Below are 19,871 nucleotides of genomic sequence, written 5' to 3'. Positions count from 1 at the left end.
TAGTTAGTCCCTCTGTTTTTAGAAATAATTATATAGTCCTTCTGTTTTTAGTTTCATCAACTCCTTAGTCCTTATGTTAGAGTCAATGATCAAACTATACCAAATAAATTTCAAAATTTCAAAATACCAAAATTACCCTTTATTCTATATTTTAATAATAAAACATCTATTTTTTATATTTTATGTTTTTTTCTCCTTTTTTCCAACATAGTCTCTACAATATTTTTTTCCTGCATAATCTCTACAATATTGAGTAATTAATTTATTAAATTTTATATAATTATAGAAATTTAATTTAGTAGCCTAAATTTTATTGACTAAAAAAATGAATGAAAAATATTTCAAAAATTATAAAAATAAGAGCAAAACTATATAAATTGTAAAAAGTACTCTTTATTTATCTCTAATAAATTTTATAAATGAAAAAAAAATGATTTTTTAAAAAATTTATTAATATTTAATGCTAGTTTAAAGATATTATATTAAAAAAATAAAAATTCAAGAGAATAAAAATACATTTTTAATGATTAGTATATACAATTACATAAATTTCGGTATATATATACTTCATAAACTTTATTAAAACTATTTCGATTAAATTTGAAATTAAAAAATAAGTTTTTTTTATGTAAATAACTAGGGGCAATTTGGACTTTCATCTACAAAAACATATGGAAGGATTAAAGAGTTGATTAAAATAAAACTTCAGGACCTTATAATAATAGGATGGACCTACTAGTATGTTAAGTAAAAACATAAGGACTTTATAATTATTTACCCTATAAAAAATGAATAAGTATTAAAATACATATTTTTTTAACAAGATACAGTTATTTCATTGATAAAAAATATATTTTAATATAAATAATTAAAAATTACAATCCAAAAAGTAAATCAGAAAAGATTAAATATGTATCATCAATATCATAAATCTATCAATATCATAAATCGTGATAAAACAATAGTAGACATTGTTTGAAACTATTTTTAGCACAATGACGAGAAAAACACTCCATCCACAATCGATTTCACAGTTTTTTATTTCAAGAATAACTGCACGATCTTTCAATGTCCATATCTATGTGATTATAGACAAAATTCATCTATTTTTCCATAAAAGAAAACATGATAACATTCATATTGCAAGATAAACGACAAACACCCATATAAGGAGACATAACACAACCATCCATAAAAGAAAGAACAAAAAACTAAAAATAAAGAAGAAACTACCAAATCTACCATAATAGATCATTCAACAAAATAAAATAAAGCAAATAAAAATTTTATCCTCCAGTTAAAAATTTCATCTCACCAGCTCCCTAAACTTGTCCATAAAAGTAGATTAGTTCTGTGAACTTTGCAAGTATCTCACCAACTCCCTAAAATTGCTTATTCTGTAACAACTAAATACAAAAACTTATTAAACCTAAATTTAAAAAAAAACGTTTTCATCTATTCGAGAGGTAAATCTGTCGCTTCTCCTACCTTTCAATCTATTATAAGAGTTAGTGTTGCAGGTTTGAGAAATTGAATGGATGAGGATCGAAAGTTAATATTATAATTTTGTATTTAGTTATTACAAAATAAGCAAGTTCGGAGAGTTGGTGAGACATTTACAAAGTTCAGGGAGCTAATCTACTTTTATGGACAAGTTTAGGGAGCTGGTGATACGAAATAAGCAAGTTTATGGAGTTGGTGAGACACTTGCAAAGTTCAGAGAGTCAATCTACTATTTTGGACATGTTCAGGGAGCTGGTGATGTATTATGCCTATATTTAATTCTCAACTGTTAACATTATGGTTTTAAGAACAGAACCGGACCAGTCGGTTCAATCCAGTTTGATCGAAACCGGTCAAAATTCTGAACCAGAGGTGGTTTAGTTTTTTAATCTTTGAGAACCGGCCAAAACTGCCGAAACTGTATTTGTGAACCGATTAACCCAATGTTGATCAAGTAATTTGGTCCGATTATACTTATGGTATCTTTACTTTAAAAAAATATATTTCAATAAAGATAAAAACCGGGCAAACTATCCAAAAAAAAGCATTGGACTCTTAGGGTCCGTTTATTTCACATGTTGCCGTTTAATGTTATTAATGAGTAGCAGATATTCGTTGATTTTTCTGTAAAAAGTAGTTGTTTCGAATTTTTACCAAACACATTTTTTTCTCATATTTAAACTTAAAAGACAAAAAACAATTCAAAAAAAATGGAAACAAATGAACACTTAAACTATAAACACAAATGTTCACTATAGCACCACCATTTTAATTATAATTACTATTAACCATTTAAGAATATATAATTATATTATAAATTAAATAATTAAAATATTATTTAGTATTAATTATTTTTATTTTTATTTTTATTTTGTTTTATATTTAGACACATATTGTAAAAAATTAATTTATTTTCTTAATAATAATAAATTTTAATTAATGTTTAAACTTTAAATACATATAAAATAAAATTTAAAAATCTAATAAATTATATCATTTAAATTTGAATTATAAAATTTATTATTCTATTACATTTAAAAATAAAAATAATTAATACGGATTATGCAAGAAGGAAAAGAGATATCCCGATGTTTCAAAAAAAAAAAAGAGATCTCCTCAAAAAAAAAAAAAAAAAAGAGATATCCCGAAACGCAACGTTTTGCATAATCCGTATCGTTACGGATTTGAGCAGCTAAATACCGCACTCAAATTACTATCACCGCCTTCATTTGGACTTTTTTGCCCTTCTCATAATTTTGATCAAAAACTAAAAATTCTCTCTCCAAAATCATAACCCCGAAAAACAATAATTGAAATTATGAAAATAATTGATGTGTAACAACCTGAACCACGAAAATGGACGATTACGAGTCGGAAACATTAAAATTTATGTTTTTTTATCAAAGAACTCATGAAAATAATACATATTTTTCATGACGATTTTGTATTTTTTGTCACAAAAAATTGGGGAAATTTGCATTTTTCGTCATAAAAAATTGAACGATTTAGTATTTTTCGTCACGAAAAATTTTACGATTTTGCACATTCAAAATTTGGCCTAAACGGATGCGGCATCCGTTCGGCCCATGGTGGGGGCGGACGTGGCACTCCGCCCCACCAATGGTGAGAACGGATGGCGCATCCGCCCGGCCCATGGTGGGGGCGGATGCGCCATCCGTTCTTGCCATGGGTCGGTCGGAGTGCCGCGTCCGCCCCCACCATGGGCCGAACGGATGCCGCATCCGTTTAGGCCAAATTTTAAATTTTTCTCTCAAATTTTTTTTCTCAAATTTTGAATCAAAAATTATGCAAAGGATAAAATTGTCAAAAGATGGCGGTAGTAAGGAATTTAAGGACGGTAAATAGCAATACCTTACGGATCCCTTCACAACTCAACCTCTTTCTTCTTCCGACATTCACCGCCGCCATGACATGGTGGAGAGGGTGTGGATTATCAATCGTCTCCCATGAATGATTGCTCAAATCTGAACCCAAAACAAAGTTCTAATAGCATGCGTTAATGGCTCAGATCAAACTGAAATCGGGATTCGAACAAAACGAAATCTCAAATGAATGGCAAGATTTTCAATGCGAAACCTCTTCCGTATCGGATTTCGAAACGCCATTCAATTCTCTTCAGTTCTACCTCATACCAAACCCTATTCTTCTTCCTATACTCACATTGAAGGTAGACCATGCTCCTTTTATCATCCTAGTATTGCTCTTCTCAAATCATGTCAAAACTCAAGTCAACTCTTTCAACTCCAATCTCAGTTGATAATCAGTGGATTTTTCCCCTTTTGGTCTGATAGACTTTTGAAACGATTTTCTGATTTTGGGGATATTTATCAGACTCTTACAATCTTCAGATACATTGATTCCCCAGATACTCTTTGTGTAAATTGCGTTATTAAGGCGTACTCGATCAGTTCTATTCCTGAGCAATCCGTAGTTTTTTATTTTGAGAGATTGAGAAATGGGTTTTCCCCAAATAGCTATACTTTTGTTTCACTCTTTGGTTGCTGTGCAAAGATCGGGTGTGCCCAATCTGCCCAAAAGTTCCATGGGCAAGCTGCTAAGTATGGTGTTGATTCTGTATTGCAAGTACAGAATTCAATGGTTCATATGTATGGAAATTGTGGAGTTGTGGGATTGGCCCGGAAGGTGTTCGATGAAATGCCTAAATGGGATTTGGTGTCCAGGAATTCTATGATTGATGCATATGCTAGCAATGGTAATCTAGCTATTGCTCATAATATGTTTGATGTAATGCCTGAGAGCAATGTGGTCTCTTGGAATATCATGATTCATGGGTATTTGAAGGGTTATAATCCTGGATGTTCACTGATGTTATTTAGGAGAATGGTGAATAGTGGTTTGATAGGAAATGATAAAACTATGGTGAGTGTTCTTAGTGCTTGCGGTAAGTCAGCGAGACTGAACGAAGGACGTTCCGTACATGGGTTTCTTATCAGAACATTGCTGAATTTTAGTTTGATGATCAATACATCTTTGATAGACATGTATTCTAAGTGCCAGAAGGTCGAATTGGCACGAAGAATTTTCGATACCATAGTTTATAGGAATGTAATTTGCTGGAATGCAATGATTTTGGGTCATTGCATCCATGGAAATCCAGAAGATGGACTTAATCTATTTGCAGAGATGGTACATTGCGGAGCTATCCTTCCGGATGAAGTTACTTACATAGGGATACTATGCGCTTGTGCTCGTGCAGGATTATTGACGGAAGGCAGAAACTTCTTCAACCAAATGTTGCAGAAGTATAGCATAAAACCGAATTTCGCGCACTATTGGTGTATGGCTAATCTCTATGCAGGATGCGGTCTGATTGAAGAAGCAGAGAACATATTGAGGAACATACCGGAGGATAACGAGATTGTTTCATCAGAGTCATTGATTTGGGCTAATTTGCTCACTTCGTGCCGTTTCCAAGCAAATGCTAGTTTAGGGGAAAGAATTGCAAAATCTCTGATAGAAATGGAACCTTGGAATTTCTCACATTATCAATTGTTATTAAATGTGTATTCTGCAGCCGGGAAATGGGATGATGTCGCTGGAGTAAAAGCGATGGTGAAAGAAAGAAAGATAGGACGAATGCCGGGATGTAATCTTGTGGATTTGAAAGATATTGTCCACAAGTACAGGGTGAGATATTCTAGGGAAGAAAGATGCGATGAAATCAATGAGATGACAAGGGAAGAAGTGGCTCAAAGACCGAATTTACAGGCCGGAGCTTCAAAGTGTAATTCGGGCAAATAAGGTACTGAGAAGATTCTTCTGCACTTAAAATCTAGTTAGCTAATTGTTCTGAGGATTAGAATTTTTATAGTTGATTTTGATAATTTTAGAACTTTATTTATACAAATGATTTTGATACAAGAGTTTCTAGGCAGTCTTTAAGAGGGTTTAGTTGCAATGACATTATCTTGATTGATGAAATCTGTAAACAGAAGTATTAAACTATCAAAGATCAGCTATTACTAACATGATTAGTTGTTCAATTTTGCTGATAAATGCTTGATGAATGTCGTCTGGCGGTGTAATTCCAGCTATTATACGTGTACCATCAGGGACGGATCCAGGGGGGCTTAAGCCCTTACTGGTCGTCGGAAAACGCTAAAAATTCTGTGGAAACTGTGAACGAGAGTTTATTTTTTTTAATGTAAAAACACTAAAAAAAAAATATCAATATAGCATTTGCTCAAAGCTGCTTAAACCGACATATCTTTACACGTGAATGCGCACTGGTGAACTGGATGGAATAATTATCAATACGCCTGTGTAAATATTTCGTAATGCGTAAATTCCCTTAAATTATATTAGTATAATTTATAGAAGTTTTGAATACGTTAATAACGGCTAGAAATGCCAAAGACGTCAAAGAATTTTACTGAACTCCTATTGATAACTTATTGAGCTAGAAACTCTGCTAAAGAGCTAGATGAAACCCTTCTTAAATGAAGTTTAAAGACTTAGGTTGGTTTGATACTTTGTAATAGAATGTGGAATAGAATAATGATTCTATTATCATGTTTGGTTGATAAATTTTAATACTCCTTTTGTTTCATGTCGTGTTAGAGAGTTGCATAGAAATTAAGGATATTATAGAAAAGACATTGTTGCTCCTTATTTATTGATTTGACTATTTATTTATTTAATAATAAGATCATTATTCTAATTAATTTTCATAAATCCACGTTTTATAGCAGGAAAAAAGAGGATTTAACGTGTACTGATCATATAAAATGACATGTATAATGAAACAAAAAAGAGTCTCTAGAAAGACACGTAATATGAAACGGATGTAGTAAAATTGATAAAGTGCAATTATCATTACAATAGGTATGTTTATTTAGTTAAATGCAATTTTCATGTTTTTCGCGTTTTTTCGGTTTTTACATTTTTCGGTTTTTTTTTCATGTTTTTATGTTTTCCCCGTTTTTCGCTTTTTCCGTGTTTCCGTGTTTTTGCTCTTTCGTTTTTTCTCATTTTTCATGTTTTTTCTCATTTTTCTTTTTTTTTCGTGGTTTTCATGTTTTTTTCGCCTTTTCCGTTTTTCGATTTTCACATTTTTTCATTTTTTGCATTTTTTCCGTTTTCGGTTTTTTCACATTTTTCACTTTTTCGGTTTTCATGTTTTATCCATATTTCGTCACTAGTAACAAAAATACAAGGGTTAATCGTAATGAGGATTCATGTCTCTTTTGTTCGTAATGCTCATTACATAAATTTGTAAAGAAAAATTAAATGATGTATTTGTTCTATTACGAGAAAAATGATATGACTAACCAAACATGGTAGAAGTCTCCATTGTAATGAGCATTCTATTACAACATACCAAACAGGACCTTAATACATCTTTAGTTCCATGTAATTGTTCAAAAAAGTCATCTATTAGAAAAAGTTTAATTTCTCTCTCTAAATTTGCTTAAAGTGACCAATTGACTTCTTAAAAGGTACATACTGCACTTGTTTAAAGTGCACACATTTCAACCTTTTCAAAATCTCTTCTTACTCATCCACGTGGATTTTAGTTTTATAAGTCATTTTAAACAAGTCTAATGGGTAAATTAAACATTTTAAATGTATACGGGGTATTTGGACAAGTATACAGAGCTAGGAATATATTAAGTCAAGGCTCTCTTGGACAATGGCACTTGGACTTTGGTTCCTCGACCTCCGGACCATAACAGCATCACATGTCGCTGGCTCGTTTATACAAAAAAAATAAAAAATAAAACATGCTGATGGCACAATTGAATGGTGTAAGGCACAATTGGTTGCTCGTGAATTCACACAATAGTCCAACTTTGACTATAAGGAGATGTTAAGTCTGGTAGTCAAGTCTACCACTATTCACATTATTTTCTCTCTTGTTACTACTCACAATTGGACAATTAATCAATTGGACATTTCGAACGCATTTCTTCATGGCCGTCTCACTAAAACAATTTTTATGGAACAACCACAAGCTTTTCAGGACAAGGACCATCTCAATCATGTGTGCCTTCTCTAAAAATCTCTGTATATGCTCAAATAGGCTCCTTGAAAATGGTTTTTATGTCTGAAATAATTTTTGTGCAATTTGGGGTTCTCCATGTCTCAAGCGGATAATTCCCTATTCACTCGACACACATCTGCCGACAAAATTTATGTACTCTGTTATATGGATGACATCCTTATCATAGGAATAAGTTCAGCTCTCATCATCATACTATTCACGCAATTGAATCTGAATTTTCTATTCGCCACCTTAGTCGGGCTTCTTACTTCCTTAGGCTTGAGATTGAATAAACTGCTCAAGACATTCACCTATCTCAAGCAAAATATGCGGGAGATATCATTACACGGGTAAAAATGGGTGATTGTAAGCCCTGCTCCACTCTTATGGCCACCACTCTGAATCTCTCCAACATGGCACGCCTCTTTCATCCGGAGAGGAGTATCCTAGTATTTTTTTTTTGATTAATGAAACACTTATATCATACACTTAGCTTTTGCACACATCAGATCTGATACAAGTAGACAAAAATGATGGGAATTCTTCTACAAAGATTTTCGGATGAGCAAGATTTAGTCCCCATGCTGCCAGTTTATGTGCTGGTGTAATTGTAGTTCTGTGTTCATGGACTATCTTGAAATTCCTCCATCTGCTGCTTACTTCCAGTATTCTTTCCACCAAGGCACCCAGCCAGTTTGGTCCCGTGAATTTATTTTCGATGAGCTTTACCGCTTCAGCTGAGTCAGTTGCCAAGATCAGGGATTGAATATCTAAGCTTCTTGAATATTTTAGGCCAGAGAGAATTGCCTGCAGTTCCGAATGTAAGACCGAAATGGACGAACCTAGCGGACCTCCACCCGAAATTAGCACTGAACCTTCGTGGTTCCGGATAATGAACCCAAAGCCGCTTTTATTGCCGTTTGGAAGAAATGTCGCGTCGGTGTTAATTTTGAGACTACCCAGCTCAGGGGCCTTCCATTGCTGCAGACTTACAGATTGTGCTTCTTTTCTAGTGCAGGGCTGATCTGAAAATATTCTAGTCTCCCTTCTTATATCTGTACTGCCTCGAATGCTCTCATTAACTATTGTGATTCCTCTAACAGCACCGATTGGACCTGATTGGTGAGCCACCCTATTCCTTTCTATCCAAATCATCCATATAACCCCACAGACGGTTGCAAATTTTGCTCTTGTTGTAGATGAGCCTATTCTTCTGAGCCACTCTAGGCAGTTTGAGCCTTCAACCTTGTACACCTTGAGGGGCAGCGAAGCCTGTTTCCAGTAAGCCTTTGAAGCGCTACACTGTTTGAACAAATGGAGAGTCGATTCACCCGGCATGCCACAAAGCCAACAAGTATCATCAAGGATTATGCCTTTCTTTCGCAGCACTGAGTTACAAGGGATAAAATCCTTACAGGCACACCACACCATATGCGTTATTTTCGGTGGAAGGTTAAGGTTCCAAAGTGTCTGCCAGAAGCTATAGGGGTACTCAGATGATGTAGCCCGATCCGTCCAGAATGGGCATTCTGCAATTGCTATCCAATAACCTGTTTTTACTGAGTACTGTCCAGACTTAGTATCTTGCCAGTATCGTCTGTCTGCACCGCTCGAGCTGCTCAGGGGAAGTCGAATAATTGCAGCAGCCACATCGGGTGAAAAGCATTGATCAATCAGGTCCTCTTTCCATGCTAACTCGTCAAAATTAATCAAGCATGAGACCTTTCGCGATGGAAGATCATGAAAGGCTACAAGGGGCCTATTACATGGAACTCCTTCAATCCATCGATGATCAAATATATCCACATTATGACCATTTCCAATTCGCCAAGAACAACCCTCTAAGATAATTTTTCTTGCATACAAAATGTTGCGCCATACATGACTTGGGCAGAAGCCTGTCTTAGCTTCCAAGAGTTCATGCCTAGGAAAGTATTTATGCATAAATATTTGGGCACACAACGATGATGGATTCTCAATCATTCTCCAAACTTGTTTTGCTAAAAGTGCGGTATTGAAAGCATGCAGGTTCCTAAAACCCAGACCTCCACACTGTTTTGAGAGGCACAGTTTATCCCATTTACTCCAATGAATTTTCCGATGGTTAGGCTCATTGCTCCACCAGAATTTGGCGATTTGTTGCTGGAGTTCTTCACAAAAAGTTTTTGGTAGAAGAAAGCAGCTCATTATATATACTGGGATTTCTTGAGCAATGGATTTGATCAGGACCTCCTTCCCTCCCCGTGAGAGATTCTTCTCATGCCACCCTCTGATCCTCTTGAACAACCTTTCTTTAAGAAAACCAAATATTGCTTTTTTTGATCTTCCAAGCATCGCGGGGATCCCTAGGTACTTGGTGAACCGATCGACTTGTCGGACTCCAAGTGTTGCGATTAGTCTGCTTTTGCATTCATCATCAATCCCCTTGCTAAAAGTGGCTTCTGTTTTTTCAAAGTTTATTTTCTGCCCTGATGATGCTTCATACTGTTCCAATATTTGTTTTAACTTAGCACATTCAGTCACAGTGGCCCGACAAAAGATTAGTGAATCATCTGCAAAGAAAAGATGTGAGATTGTGGGACTCAACTTGCTAACATGGATTCCATGTATATGCCTATTTAATTCAGCTTTCCTTATCAATGCTGAGAGCCCTTCTGCACAGATAATGAACAAATAGGGTGATAGCGGGTCCCCTTATCGAAGACCCCTTGTCGGCTTTACGAAACCTTTTGATACCCCATTTATAAGGAATGAGAAGGTAACTGAATTAAGGCACTGTTGTATTAATGTGCACCATTTGTCCGGGAATCCCATGGCCTTCATCATGTCATTAATGAAGCTCCACTCAACTCGGTCATAGGCTTTGCTCATGTCCAGTTTCAATGCACACACACCCTTTCTCCCAGTAATTCTATGTTTCATGGAATGGAAAAGCTCAAAAGCTATTAAAGCATTGTCAGTAATGAGACGACCGGGTACAAATGCACTTTGGGTGGGGTAAATGATCGACTCCAGTGAGCCTTTCATTCGATTAGCTATTGTTTTTTACACTAATTTGTAGACCACAATACATAAGCTAATTGGGCGCAGGTCTTTCATGCTGGTCGGGTTTTTGGTTTTGGGAATTGGGGTGATATAAGTGTGGTTCATTTTTGCTGGAAAGGTTCGAGCACCATTTAGAATATCAAGTGCTAATGTAGTGACTTCACTTCCTACAATGTCCCAGTAGGATTTGAAAAACATACCTGACATTTCGTCTGGCCCCGGGGCTTTTGAGCTATCTGTATTCCGCAATGCCATTTCAACTTCCTCTGCTTCAAAAGGTCTGGAGAGATTTGCAATTTGATCCACCGAAAGCTTTCTATCCACCGAGTTTGTGATCTCCTTTGAACTTATAGGATTTGAAGAGGAGAATAGTTCCTGGAAATAATTCACAATGATTGACTCCACCTCAGCTTCAGTCTCCTTTATTGTTCCGTCATTATCTTGAAGTTTTGTGATGAGGTTCGTCTTCCTCCGAGCATTGGCTTTCGCATGGAAAAACTTGGTGTTTCGGTCACCTTCATGAAGCCAACTGACCCTGGCTCGTTGCTTCCACATTATCTCCTCAGCTCTTGCAATTTCTCAATCTGTTTTGTTAAGCTCCGAACCAACTCGTCCCTTCGATCATGACTGGGTAGATTTTCGGCCTCCATAAGCTGATTATATAGAGTTTTTAAGGACTTGCCCACATGTCCAAAGGTCTCCTTATTCCATTGGCTCAGTTTTCTACTGCAACTTTCAATTTTTCCTCCAACTGTATTTTCCTCTGATATCGGGTCTTCATTCCATGCATTAATAATTACATTTCTGCATGTAGCATCTTTGACCCACATAATCTCAAAGCGTAATGGTTTGTACCTTTTTTGTTTAAGGCCCTCAGTATCCAACAGTAAAGGAGAATGGTCTGACGCTATACGTGCTAGATGTGTTACTATAGTATTGGGAAAGCGGAGCTCCCATTGTACTTGGCAGACAGCTCTATCTAGCCTCTCTCGGATCAATCCCGAGTCCCTTCTCCCATTTGTCCATGTGAACGGAGAACCAACGAATTTTAAATCAAATAAATCGCAAACGTCTAGGCAGGTCCTGAAGGCTTCCATGTTTCTGTAGTCAGGTTCATTGCCTCCTTCCTTTTCACTTAAGTACATGACCTCATTAAAATCACCAATACACATCCAAGGTAATTGCTCTCGGTTGTGTAATTCTGATATGAGAGTCCATGTAAGATGCTTGCGATTTGCTTCCGGCCATCCATATATTCCGGTTCCCCTCCAGACCAGCTTCCCGTTCTCATCTTCCATCCCAAAATGAATGCAGTGTTGTGTGTATCCGAGAATTCGTACCCCCAGTCCAATCTTCCACATTAACAGCAGACCTCCCGATCTTCCAATGGAATCTACTGTGAACAATTCATACTCCGAAATTTATTCTTTATGCCGTGTGATTCCTCCCTTTGTAATTTTATCTCCATTAAGAAGACCAATTCTGGGTAATTGTTTCTCACTAGGTGAGATAGTGCCCGGACCGTCCGGGGATTACCCAACCCACGGACGTTCCAACTGATTATTTTCATTACTGCTGGCGGGGCTGCTGCGCAGCCTCCGCCTTTACATTGGAATCAGACCCCATTGAGTCACCTCTTGATCTTTTACTGTCTCCCATATTTCCAATTTCAACTTCATACTCGCACCCTGCTGCTTTGCGTTTATTATTTTCTTTCCTTGATTGAAGACTTGAAGTCTGGGCATCCTCCTCTTTATTGGCTTCCCCTTTGGATCTGGCTATTTTCTTTAAATTATGTTTTTTGTGGGGCATATCCTTTGGTTTCGTACCAATGAAAGAAGTGGGATAAAAGGATTGTGGGTTGGCTGAGTGAGGAAAGAAAATAGAGTTTGTATGGGTTTGGATATTCTCATGGGTATTAGTGGGTATCAGCAGTGGGGTTTTTGTTATCATAATTGGCTCTTTATTGGAGACAAAGTCTGGGTGCCTTTTAATTGCTCTTCCTCATATCTTGTGTCAGACAAAAAGTTTTGGAAAGAGGGACCTTGTTCACTGGCTGGTTCAAATTGCATTTCTTCTCCAATCATTTCCATATCAAGCTTGTTTTGGGTTTCAGGTTGATTTGGGAAGCCGTGAGTTGCAGTAGTACTTAATGGAGATACAGTTTTTGGCTCATTTATTGGTAATGCAAATTGACCTTTTTGACCCTTTGCCTTTGAACAGTTATCCTCCGAGATCTCCATGGCTGTGCATTCTTCTCGGCTAACATCTTCGGTCACTAGTTTCCTTTTGCTTTCTGTATCAGAATCCAGTGCTAGCTTTCTTCTAGCTGGAGTGAGATTACTTGGGGAAGCATCAATAATTTTCAGGGTTTTAGGGTCAAACTTTACTGACCTTAGCTTGATCGGAGTTGCGCGTAGTGACTGTTCGTAAGGCCAGTTCTCCCCTTGATAGTCCTCAGGCATATCACTGCAGTCACAATGGCTATGGCCTATTCTCCCACACCAGTAGCAGAAGTTTGGGAGCTTCTCGTATTTGAACGAAACCCACACCACCGCTCCTTTTTCAGTTTTGATCTTTGCTCCTCTTAGGAGTGGTTTGGATATATCGACCAGCACTCGAGCCCGAACATAACTATCCCAAGATCCTATACTTTCTCGATCTATTTTCCGCACCTCTCCAATCCTGTCTACAACCATTGTTATCGACCCTTCGTCCCTGCGGTTCAGGGGTAGATTTGTGATACGAACCCAGAATTCACAAAGGTGCATATTGAGGTCTGTTAATTGCTCGTCTCCTTGCACTTCTCGGAGAATGACCAGTTGGCGTTCGAAATGCCATGGACCTTCGTTTAGCACCCTTTCCTTATCCCTACTGGAGTCAAAATCACATTGGAACAATCCATTGCCCAGATCCTTCAACTGAAACCCCTGTGTTCTCCATCCCACTTGGAAAGCTTGAGCCATACCTTTCAAGTTTATAGGTTTGTGCGTCATAACCTTTCCGATAAGGCAGTTTTTGGGTTGGTTCTCCCCTGCACAAGGAATATTACCCAATTCAGTAACAGCTTGTTCCGGGTCGGTGAGCTTTATATTTGCCATCAGGTTTTCAATGTGATCAGCCATCCTCCCACGGTCAGATCTCTGGTGAGTAAGGTTTGGTGTTGAGGAAAGTTGTGGTAGAGAATTGAGAAAAAGAAGAAGCCAGAACCGGCAAGAACCCTTCACACTGCTAAGCGAAACTCTTAGCTGGGAAAGGGAGAAAAAGTCCACTGTACATTCAAGCACAGGGCAACGGACACTGACATCCTAGTATTGTTGGTGCACTTTAGTATCTTACATTGACACATCCCGATATTGCCTTCGCCATCAACAAATTATGTCAATTTTTGCATTGTCCCATAGATGAACATTGAAAAGGTGTCAAATGTGTGCTCCGCTACTTTCATGGCACAAGAGAACACGACATTCTTTTCTCTTCTGCACCAATTCGAGCCATACACTGCTACTCTGGTAGCGTGGTTGTCCAGATGATCGACAATCTACAGGAGCCTTTTGTGTTTATCTTGGCAATAGTTTAGTCTCATGGGATACTCGTAAACGACCTACAATCACTTGGTCCTCAACCGAGAGTGAATACAAAGCAATTGCTAATGCCACTTCTGAACTGCTTTGGATTCAATCTCTGCTACTTGAACTATGTTCTATCTATCTCACGGTCAACCCAGCACATTGTTTGGGAACAAGTTGATAATGGTTTCATCTGTGTTCGATTTATTCCAATCGATGACCAAGTTACGGACATTTTAACCAAACCTCTATCAAGCACTCATTTCTTGATACTATACACTTAATGTTTTTCTTGTACTATATACTTGACTTGTTGTTAATTAGTGATAACATAAATGTAAAACATTTAGGGTTCAATGGAACCATTTATAATATTATGAATAATATTTTTCTTATCAAAGAACAAAAACGATTACCAGACAATAGGAGCAGAATCATTTACACAAAAAAGAGTAGAAGACGAGTCTACGAGGCTTTAGTAGCCAGAACTATAAGCTTCTAATTAAAGTTCTACAACCAAAAATAAAAGAAACACAATGAAAAGGATGTTACAGTTATTGATAGCATTAATGACTTTCATGGAGTAATATAGTTAATCTTCTAATAAAAAATGACATAAATTATTTCAAATATATAATAAAATTTATCTAACAAGAACACAACCATAGCGAACACCGGAATTTGTTAGGTTGGTTTAGAATGGACTCTTTTGATTTGTATTGTAATTAAAATTGTAATTAGTCAAATTCTATGCATTAAATATGGTTGTAATTGGATAATCCAAGTATTAAAATTAGAGGAAATTAGTGAAGAATTGGAGATTGTGTAAATAGTATGTAATGAATTTTCCAAATTCGGATTTTGCCCATGAACTTCTTATATTTATGCTAATCAGCATAAATATAGGATAAGTGCCCCGGGGACGTCAGTTAGCTTTTGCCTCACATAATTTAAATTATACAAAGTTTGAACACACCCCTAGCCAATACTATCAGAAAAAAGCTAAACCAGAAGATAATCGGAAACGATTTGCAGTGTCAAGAGAATTGCAGCTAACAATATATGCATTGAAGTGCAGGCACATCATAAAAATAACAACTAATAATTTCCTGTAGAAATTGATATATTTGCTTAATGCCAACCAACCACAATATTTCAGATACATCTAAAAACAAAGAACAGGGCACTGATAGAAATGGAAAGAAAATCTGTAATCCCCCATAATGCAAATATTATTTACATAATATAGCAGCAATAAATCCAAAACAGTAATTGGAAAGGATGTCTTTAATTTCTAACCATTCATCTAAACTAAAACTTTAACCAAATACTGTGAAACAGCATCTTGCATACACCAGGCTTCATTCGAACGCCCACTGGTTCTCACGACGAACCTCTTCCTCCTCCTCAGGGGTGAAGTCATTCTTGATGTTAAATGTCTTCCGAATCTCCTCTGGTGTTTTTCCTTTGATCATGTCAGCAACAGTCTGGCATGTCAAATCAAGGAGGCCCTTAATGTTCAAATAATTCGCAGCCTGTAAACCATTGAAAGAAAAACAAGTAAGCAGAGGTTCAACAATACATCAGAAAACTACGTTCATGCTCATTATTTGAAAACTAGTAGTTATAGTCAAGCAAGTATCAAACTATCAAACATATACATGGATCTACACAACAAATAAAAAGGGCTGCCCGGTGCATTACACGTCCCCACTAAGCGAGGGTCCGGGGAGGGGTCCCACCACAAGGGTGTACTGGGGCAAGCCTTCCCTTGCCCTTTTTTTTTTGGCAAGAGGCCGCTCCTAAGACTCGAACCCGTGACCTTCGGTCACACGACAACAACGTTTTACCGTTGCGCCAAGGCTCGCCCTCTCAAATAAGAATTAACTTAATAATTCATTGTGCATATCAAATAATTCAATAAAATTCATTGTGCATATCAAATATAGATGAACTTTTCAATCTCTCAAATAAGAATTAACTTAATAACCTTTTTATGCCTGGAGTTGGTTGCAAATGAAACCAATTCTCTGCAAATTATGATCTCAAAGCTACATCATTAACCAATCATTTGGAAATACTAATCAATTAAAAAAAATACGCGCTCATAACTTTACTAAATCTATATTTCTTAATTTGTGTGAAATACCCTAGAATGACTTATATAATGGAAGGGGTTTACATTTCTGCTGATCTTACTTCATCATCTTCCATATTTGCTACCCTATGAGAAAATCAGTAACACTTTTGAACACCATATACAATTCAAAACATCAACCATTCATCGTATGAAAGGTAATTACATCTCTACATAAATAGAAAATTCTTCAGTACTAGTAAAAAGTAGAGATCAATGAAAATATCCTTACCTAATTATCTTTTCCCGAAGAAGCGGCATTAAGAAAAAACAAAAAAAAAGGTGCAGAGGAATCCAAGAACTTAAAGATCCTCATCTAATTTTACAGATGGGTGGTTAATGGAGGTGAGAGTTAGAGGAGGTAATGGAAGGGGAGGGGAAGTGATAGAAATGTAGGTTAAAAATTAAACTTGTTTGGAAGTTTATGGAACGTATATCAGAGTTAAAAGGTTAGCTCCCAATAAAAACTCTCTAACAAGGTAATATTTTAGATTTCATTACTTCCATTAAAAAGTTTACTCCCATTAAACTAATGTTAACTCCCATTACACTAATATTAACTAACATGTTTGGTATCCATACAGTCTTCAAACTATAGGGAATGACAAGTATTGGGTAAGACCATGCACATAGGCAATTTTATGTGATATCTTGGGTATTAAATGTGATTATGGATATGATAATAGGGATGTAATATATAGTAGATACCATAGTTATTAAAGGCGCATGGCGCACTAAGGCGGTAGGGTCCTAGAGCCTTGGCGCACGGCGTAGCGAAACAAGCCGCACTTACAAAAACAAAAATTATAAATCTATAAAACTAACATAAAAATGAAATGAATACTAAATCATGACAATATTAAGTATAAATAAGTTTTAAAATGCAAAATAAACCTCATGTTAGAAAGCTAAAGTTCAATACTAAATACTAAGTTCTACTCCTCATCAAAACTCTCCAAATTAACCACTCATGTTGAGTTTGAATTCCCTTGGCTGCTTTGTTTCTGTGTTTTGTTCTACTAAACTTCTTCCTCTTATAATAAGATTTTGTCTAATTAATTCAAATGTATAATCTCTCTCTTCCTTTCTAATATTTGTTTTTTTTTCTCATTTTGGACCCTTCAGAATCACTTGTTCCATATATGTAACTGTCAAAAAAACCACAAAACTGCCCCAAACTCACCAAGGGGTGCCTTACTGCGCCTTTGGCAACTGCCCCTTGGCGCAAAATGGCGCGATGGCGGTTGCACCACACCATGGGGGTGTCATGGCGCTAAGGCCTAAGCCTGGTAGATACATACAATAAATTAACATATCAGTTTTTTTAAAGAAATGATTTGGTTGAAACAACATTTTGAAAGATATTAATGAATGTAATATTAGTTGGGCAAAACAGAAAGGAAAACCTCAACAAGGGAAAAAGATTGAAGTAAAATCAAATATCAAAGTTCAAAACCAGATATACTTCAATTAAAATCTAAAGAAAGGGTTGCATTTACCAAACCTAATCTATAATTACTTCTCCAATTCATTCATCTGTTAGTGATGTCATCAGGTAAATATCTTTCACAGAATCAATAAATTCATCAATCTAAAACCCTAGAAAACCTACATACTCATTAAGGAAACCATTCGCAATCAATCAATAAACAGATCTAGCAAAAAATACTAAAGAAAAACTTACCAGAATGAGATCAAAGAGGGTAGCCTGGTCAACTTTGACGAAATCAGCATCCCAGGTCTTAAGTTCATCATCAGCGTTGGTAGGGCGGTCTTCGGACTTAGCAGTCTCGACATGCTTCTTGCAATACTCGATCACCTTGGCCAAGATCTTGCTTGTCACATTAGGAAGGGGGATGCCGCTATCTGCGCAATTATCCTCGATCATATGCCTGATCGTTTGCGATTCCAGGGCGACCACCTCATCGACCTCGAACGCCTCTCCGTCGCTACTCCTCAACACGATCTTCACCGACGACATCGTTTCAAACAAATCAACTAGAGAAAACGACAAAGAAAACCCAAACCCTAGAACTGCTGGCCTGCACTCTTCGCCGGAAAAAGAAAGAAAGAAAGACTAAAGCGAAAGTTGTTGAAGGACGAGACACGGCGCTTCAATTTATAGGGTTGAGTGAAAACTTGAGGCGGTTCCGTGAATCCAAGTAGTTAATTTTGATTATTACGTGGCAATGTCTTATTGGATAGTTTTGTCCGTTGCCTCTCAGATATTTTTTTTTTTATTATTATTATTTTGATAGAAACCTCTCATAAATCTTAAAATTAATATTAATGTCGTTTAAATAACCAAGAGTTTCTAAGCTTTTTGTTCGGGAGTTTCGAGGTTAATGGATGTGAGAGTTAAATAAGGCAATAGAAAGGGAAGAGAAATGATGGACATGAAAGTTAAAAATTAACTTTGTTTGAGAATTTATAGAATGTAAATGAAGTTAAATGTTTAACTACGTTTGAGAGTTTAAATAGTGGTTTACTAAACCTAGCCACTAATTCCCACCTCTAGTCCCTAGAATTGACCGAACTACCATTTGCACTAAATTTCAAAAAATCCAAAACCTCTCAAGAACCCTAAACGTTTTTTGCTCAAATCCGGACAACACATTGAGCCCAATCATGGATAGCGACAGAAGACGTAAAGGAAAAGATAAAGTGGTAAGATTCACCGCTTTATTTCGTTGAATTCGAGCTCGTAACGAAATCTCTGTTGTTTGTTTTGAATTCGCCAGAATCGCAGGTCGGGCGTATGAGTATCACGCCCGACCTGTGGTTCGGGCGTATGAGTATCACACCCTACCAATGGTGAGGGCGTGATAGCCATATGCCCTCACCAACGGTAGGGCGTGATACTCATACGCCCGAACCGCTGGGAGGGCGTGGTGATATCACGCCCGAACCATTGGCAGGGCGTGATACTCATACGCCCTACCAATGGTTCGGGCGTGATTCCCTTACGCCCACGTGGATTTTTAATAAAAATTTATATTATTTAAAATTTTAGTAATTTTAGTTTAATTTTAGTATAGTATTAGCATGATTTTTACAATTTTATTAATTTAGGGTAATTTTATAAATTTAGTATAAATTGATTAAAACTTTAGTATAATTTATTATAATTTTATAATTATAGTATATTTACAATTTTATTAATTTAGTATAATTTTTTTATGTAGACGGAGCGGCCTACTAGGGGTGGAAAATCCATCCCGTCATCTGCTCATCGTCTAGATATGAACGACGAGGATGATACACCACGTCAAACGAGATTGCGTGGTGTAGATGTATCTAGTCGTAGGCTGAGAGGGGCTGCGACGGAGTAGTTGAGGAGGGGGCCGATTGCGGATCAGGCCGATATTCATGGCTCAGAGGGGGCGACTGATTTTGATGACAGAGAGCCCGGTAGCGATTCTTTGCAGGACTACCTGGATGTGGCAGCCCGGGCAGTGCGACAGTCCGCTGTTGCACATGATCGCGAGGTTGAGGAGAGCGATGAGCAGCCGACCCCGGGGAGACAGCCGACCCAGCGCGTAGGAGGTCGTTTTGCGGGTACAGGTATTTTTTAGTATAATTTAGTATTTTT

At 36.8% G+C, this 19,871-nt stretch overlaps 2 protein-coding genes across 2 annotated transcripts; one reads left to right on the top strand and one right to left on the bottom strand.

Annotated features, from left to right (window-relative positions):
- Nucleotides 1-3,375: 3,375 nt before the first annotated feature.
- LOC136209993 (pentatricopeptide repeat-containing protein At3g51320) lies at nucleotides 3,376-5,521 on the top strand. The gene has a single exon (XM_066001650.1). It carries the CDS (start codon nucleotides 3,577-3,579, stop codon nucleotides 5,284-5,286), a length of 1,710 nt encoding a protein of 569 aa, XP_065857722.1. The 5' UTR covers nucleotides 3,376-3,576; the 3' UTR covers nucleotides 5,287-5,521.
- Nucleotides 5,522-15,234: 9,713 nt separating this feature from the next.
- On the bottom strand, nucleotides 15,235-18,382 carry LOC136208769 (SKP1-like protein 1A). Its single transcript, XM_065999961.1, has 2 exons — nucleotides 17,964-18,382; nucleotides 15,235-15,677 (listed from the first exon to the last, which is right to left on the bottom strand). Exons 1-2 carry the CDS (start codon nucleotides 18,258-18,260, stop codon nucleotides 15,504-15,506), a joined length of 471 nt encoding a protein of 156 aa, XP_065856033.1. The 5' UTR covers nucleotides 18,261-18,382; the 3' UTR covers nucleotides 15,235-15,503.
- Nucleotides 18,383-19,871: the final 1,489 nt, after the last annotated feature.

This window comes from Euphorbia lathyris, chromosome 10 (genome assembly GCF_963576675.1).
Source record: "Euphorbia lathyris chromosome 10, ddEupLath1.1, whole genome shotgun sequence".
In the NCBI taxonomy this organism is placed as follows: domain Eukaryota; kingdom Viridiplantae; phylum Streptophyta; class Magnoliopsida; order Malpighiales; family Euphorbiaceae; genus Euphorbia; species Euphorbia lathyris.
The sequence above is the reverse complement of the archived record's forward strand: the minus strand, read 5'-3'. Positions and strand labels throughout refer to the sequence as shown.

Excerpts from the sequence above, each read along its gene's own strand:
- LOC136209993 (XM_066001650.1), top strand. The coding sequence starts at position 3,577 with ATGGCAAGATTTTCAATGCGAAACCTCTTCCGTATCGGATTTCGAAAC.
- LOC136208769 (XM_065999961.1), bottom strand. The coding sequence starts at position 18,260 with ATGTCGTCGGTGAAGATCGTGTTGAGGAGTAGCGACGGAGAGGCGTTC. Across the intron at positions 15,678-17,963 it reads CCCTCTTTGATCTCATTCTG|GCTGCGAATTATTTGAACAT; the intron begins GTAAGTTTTTCT and ends AATGGTTTACAG.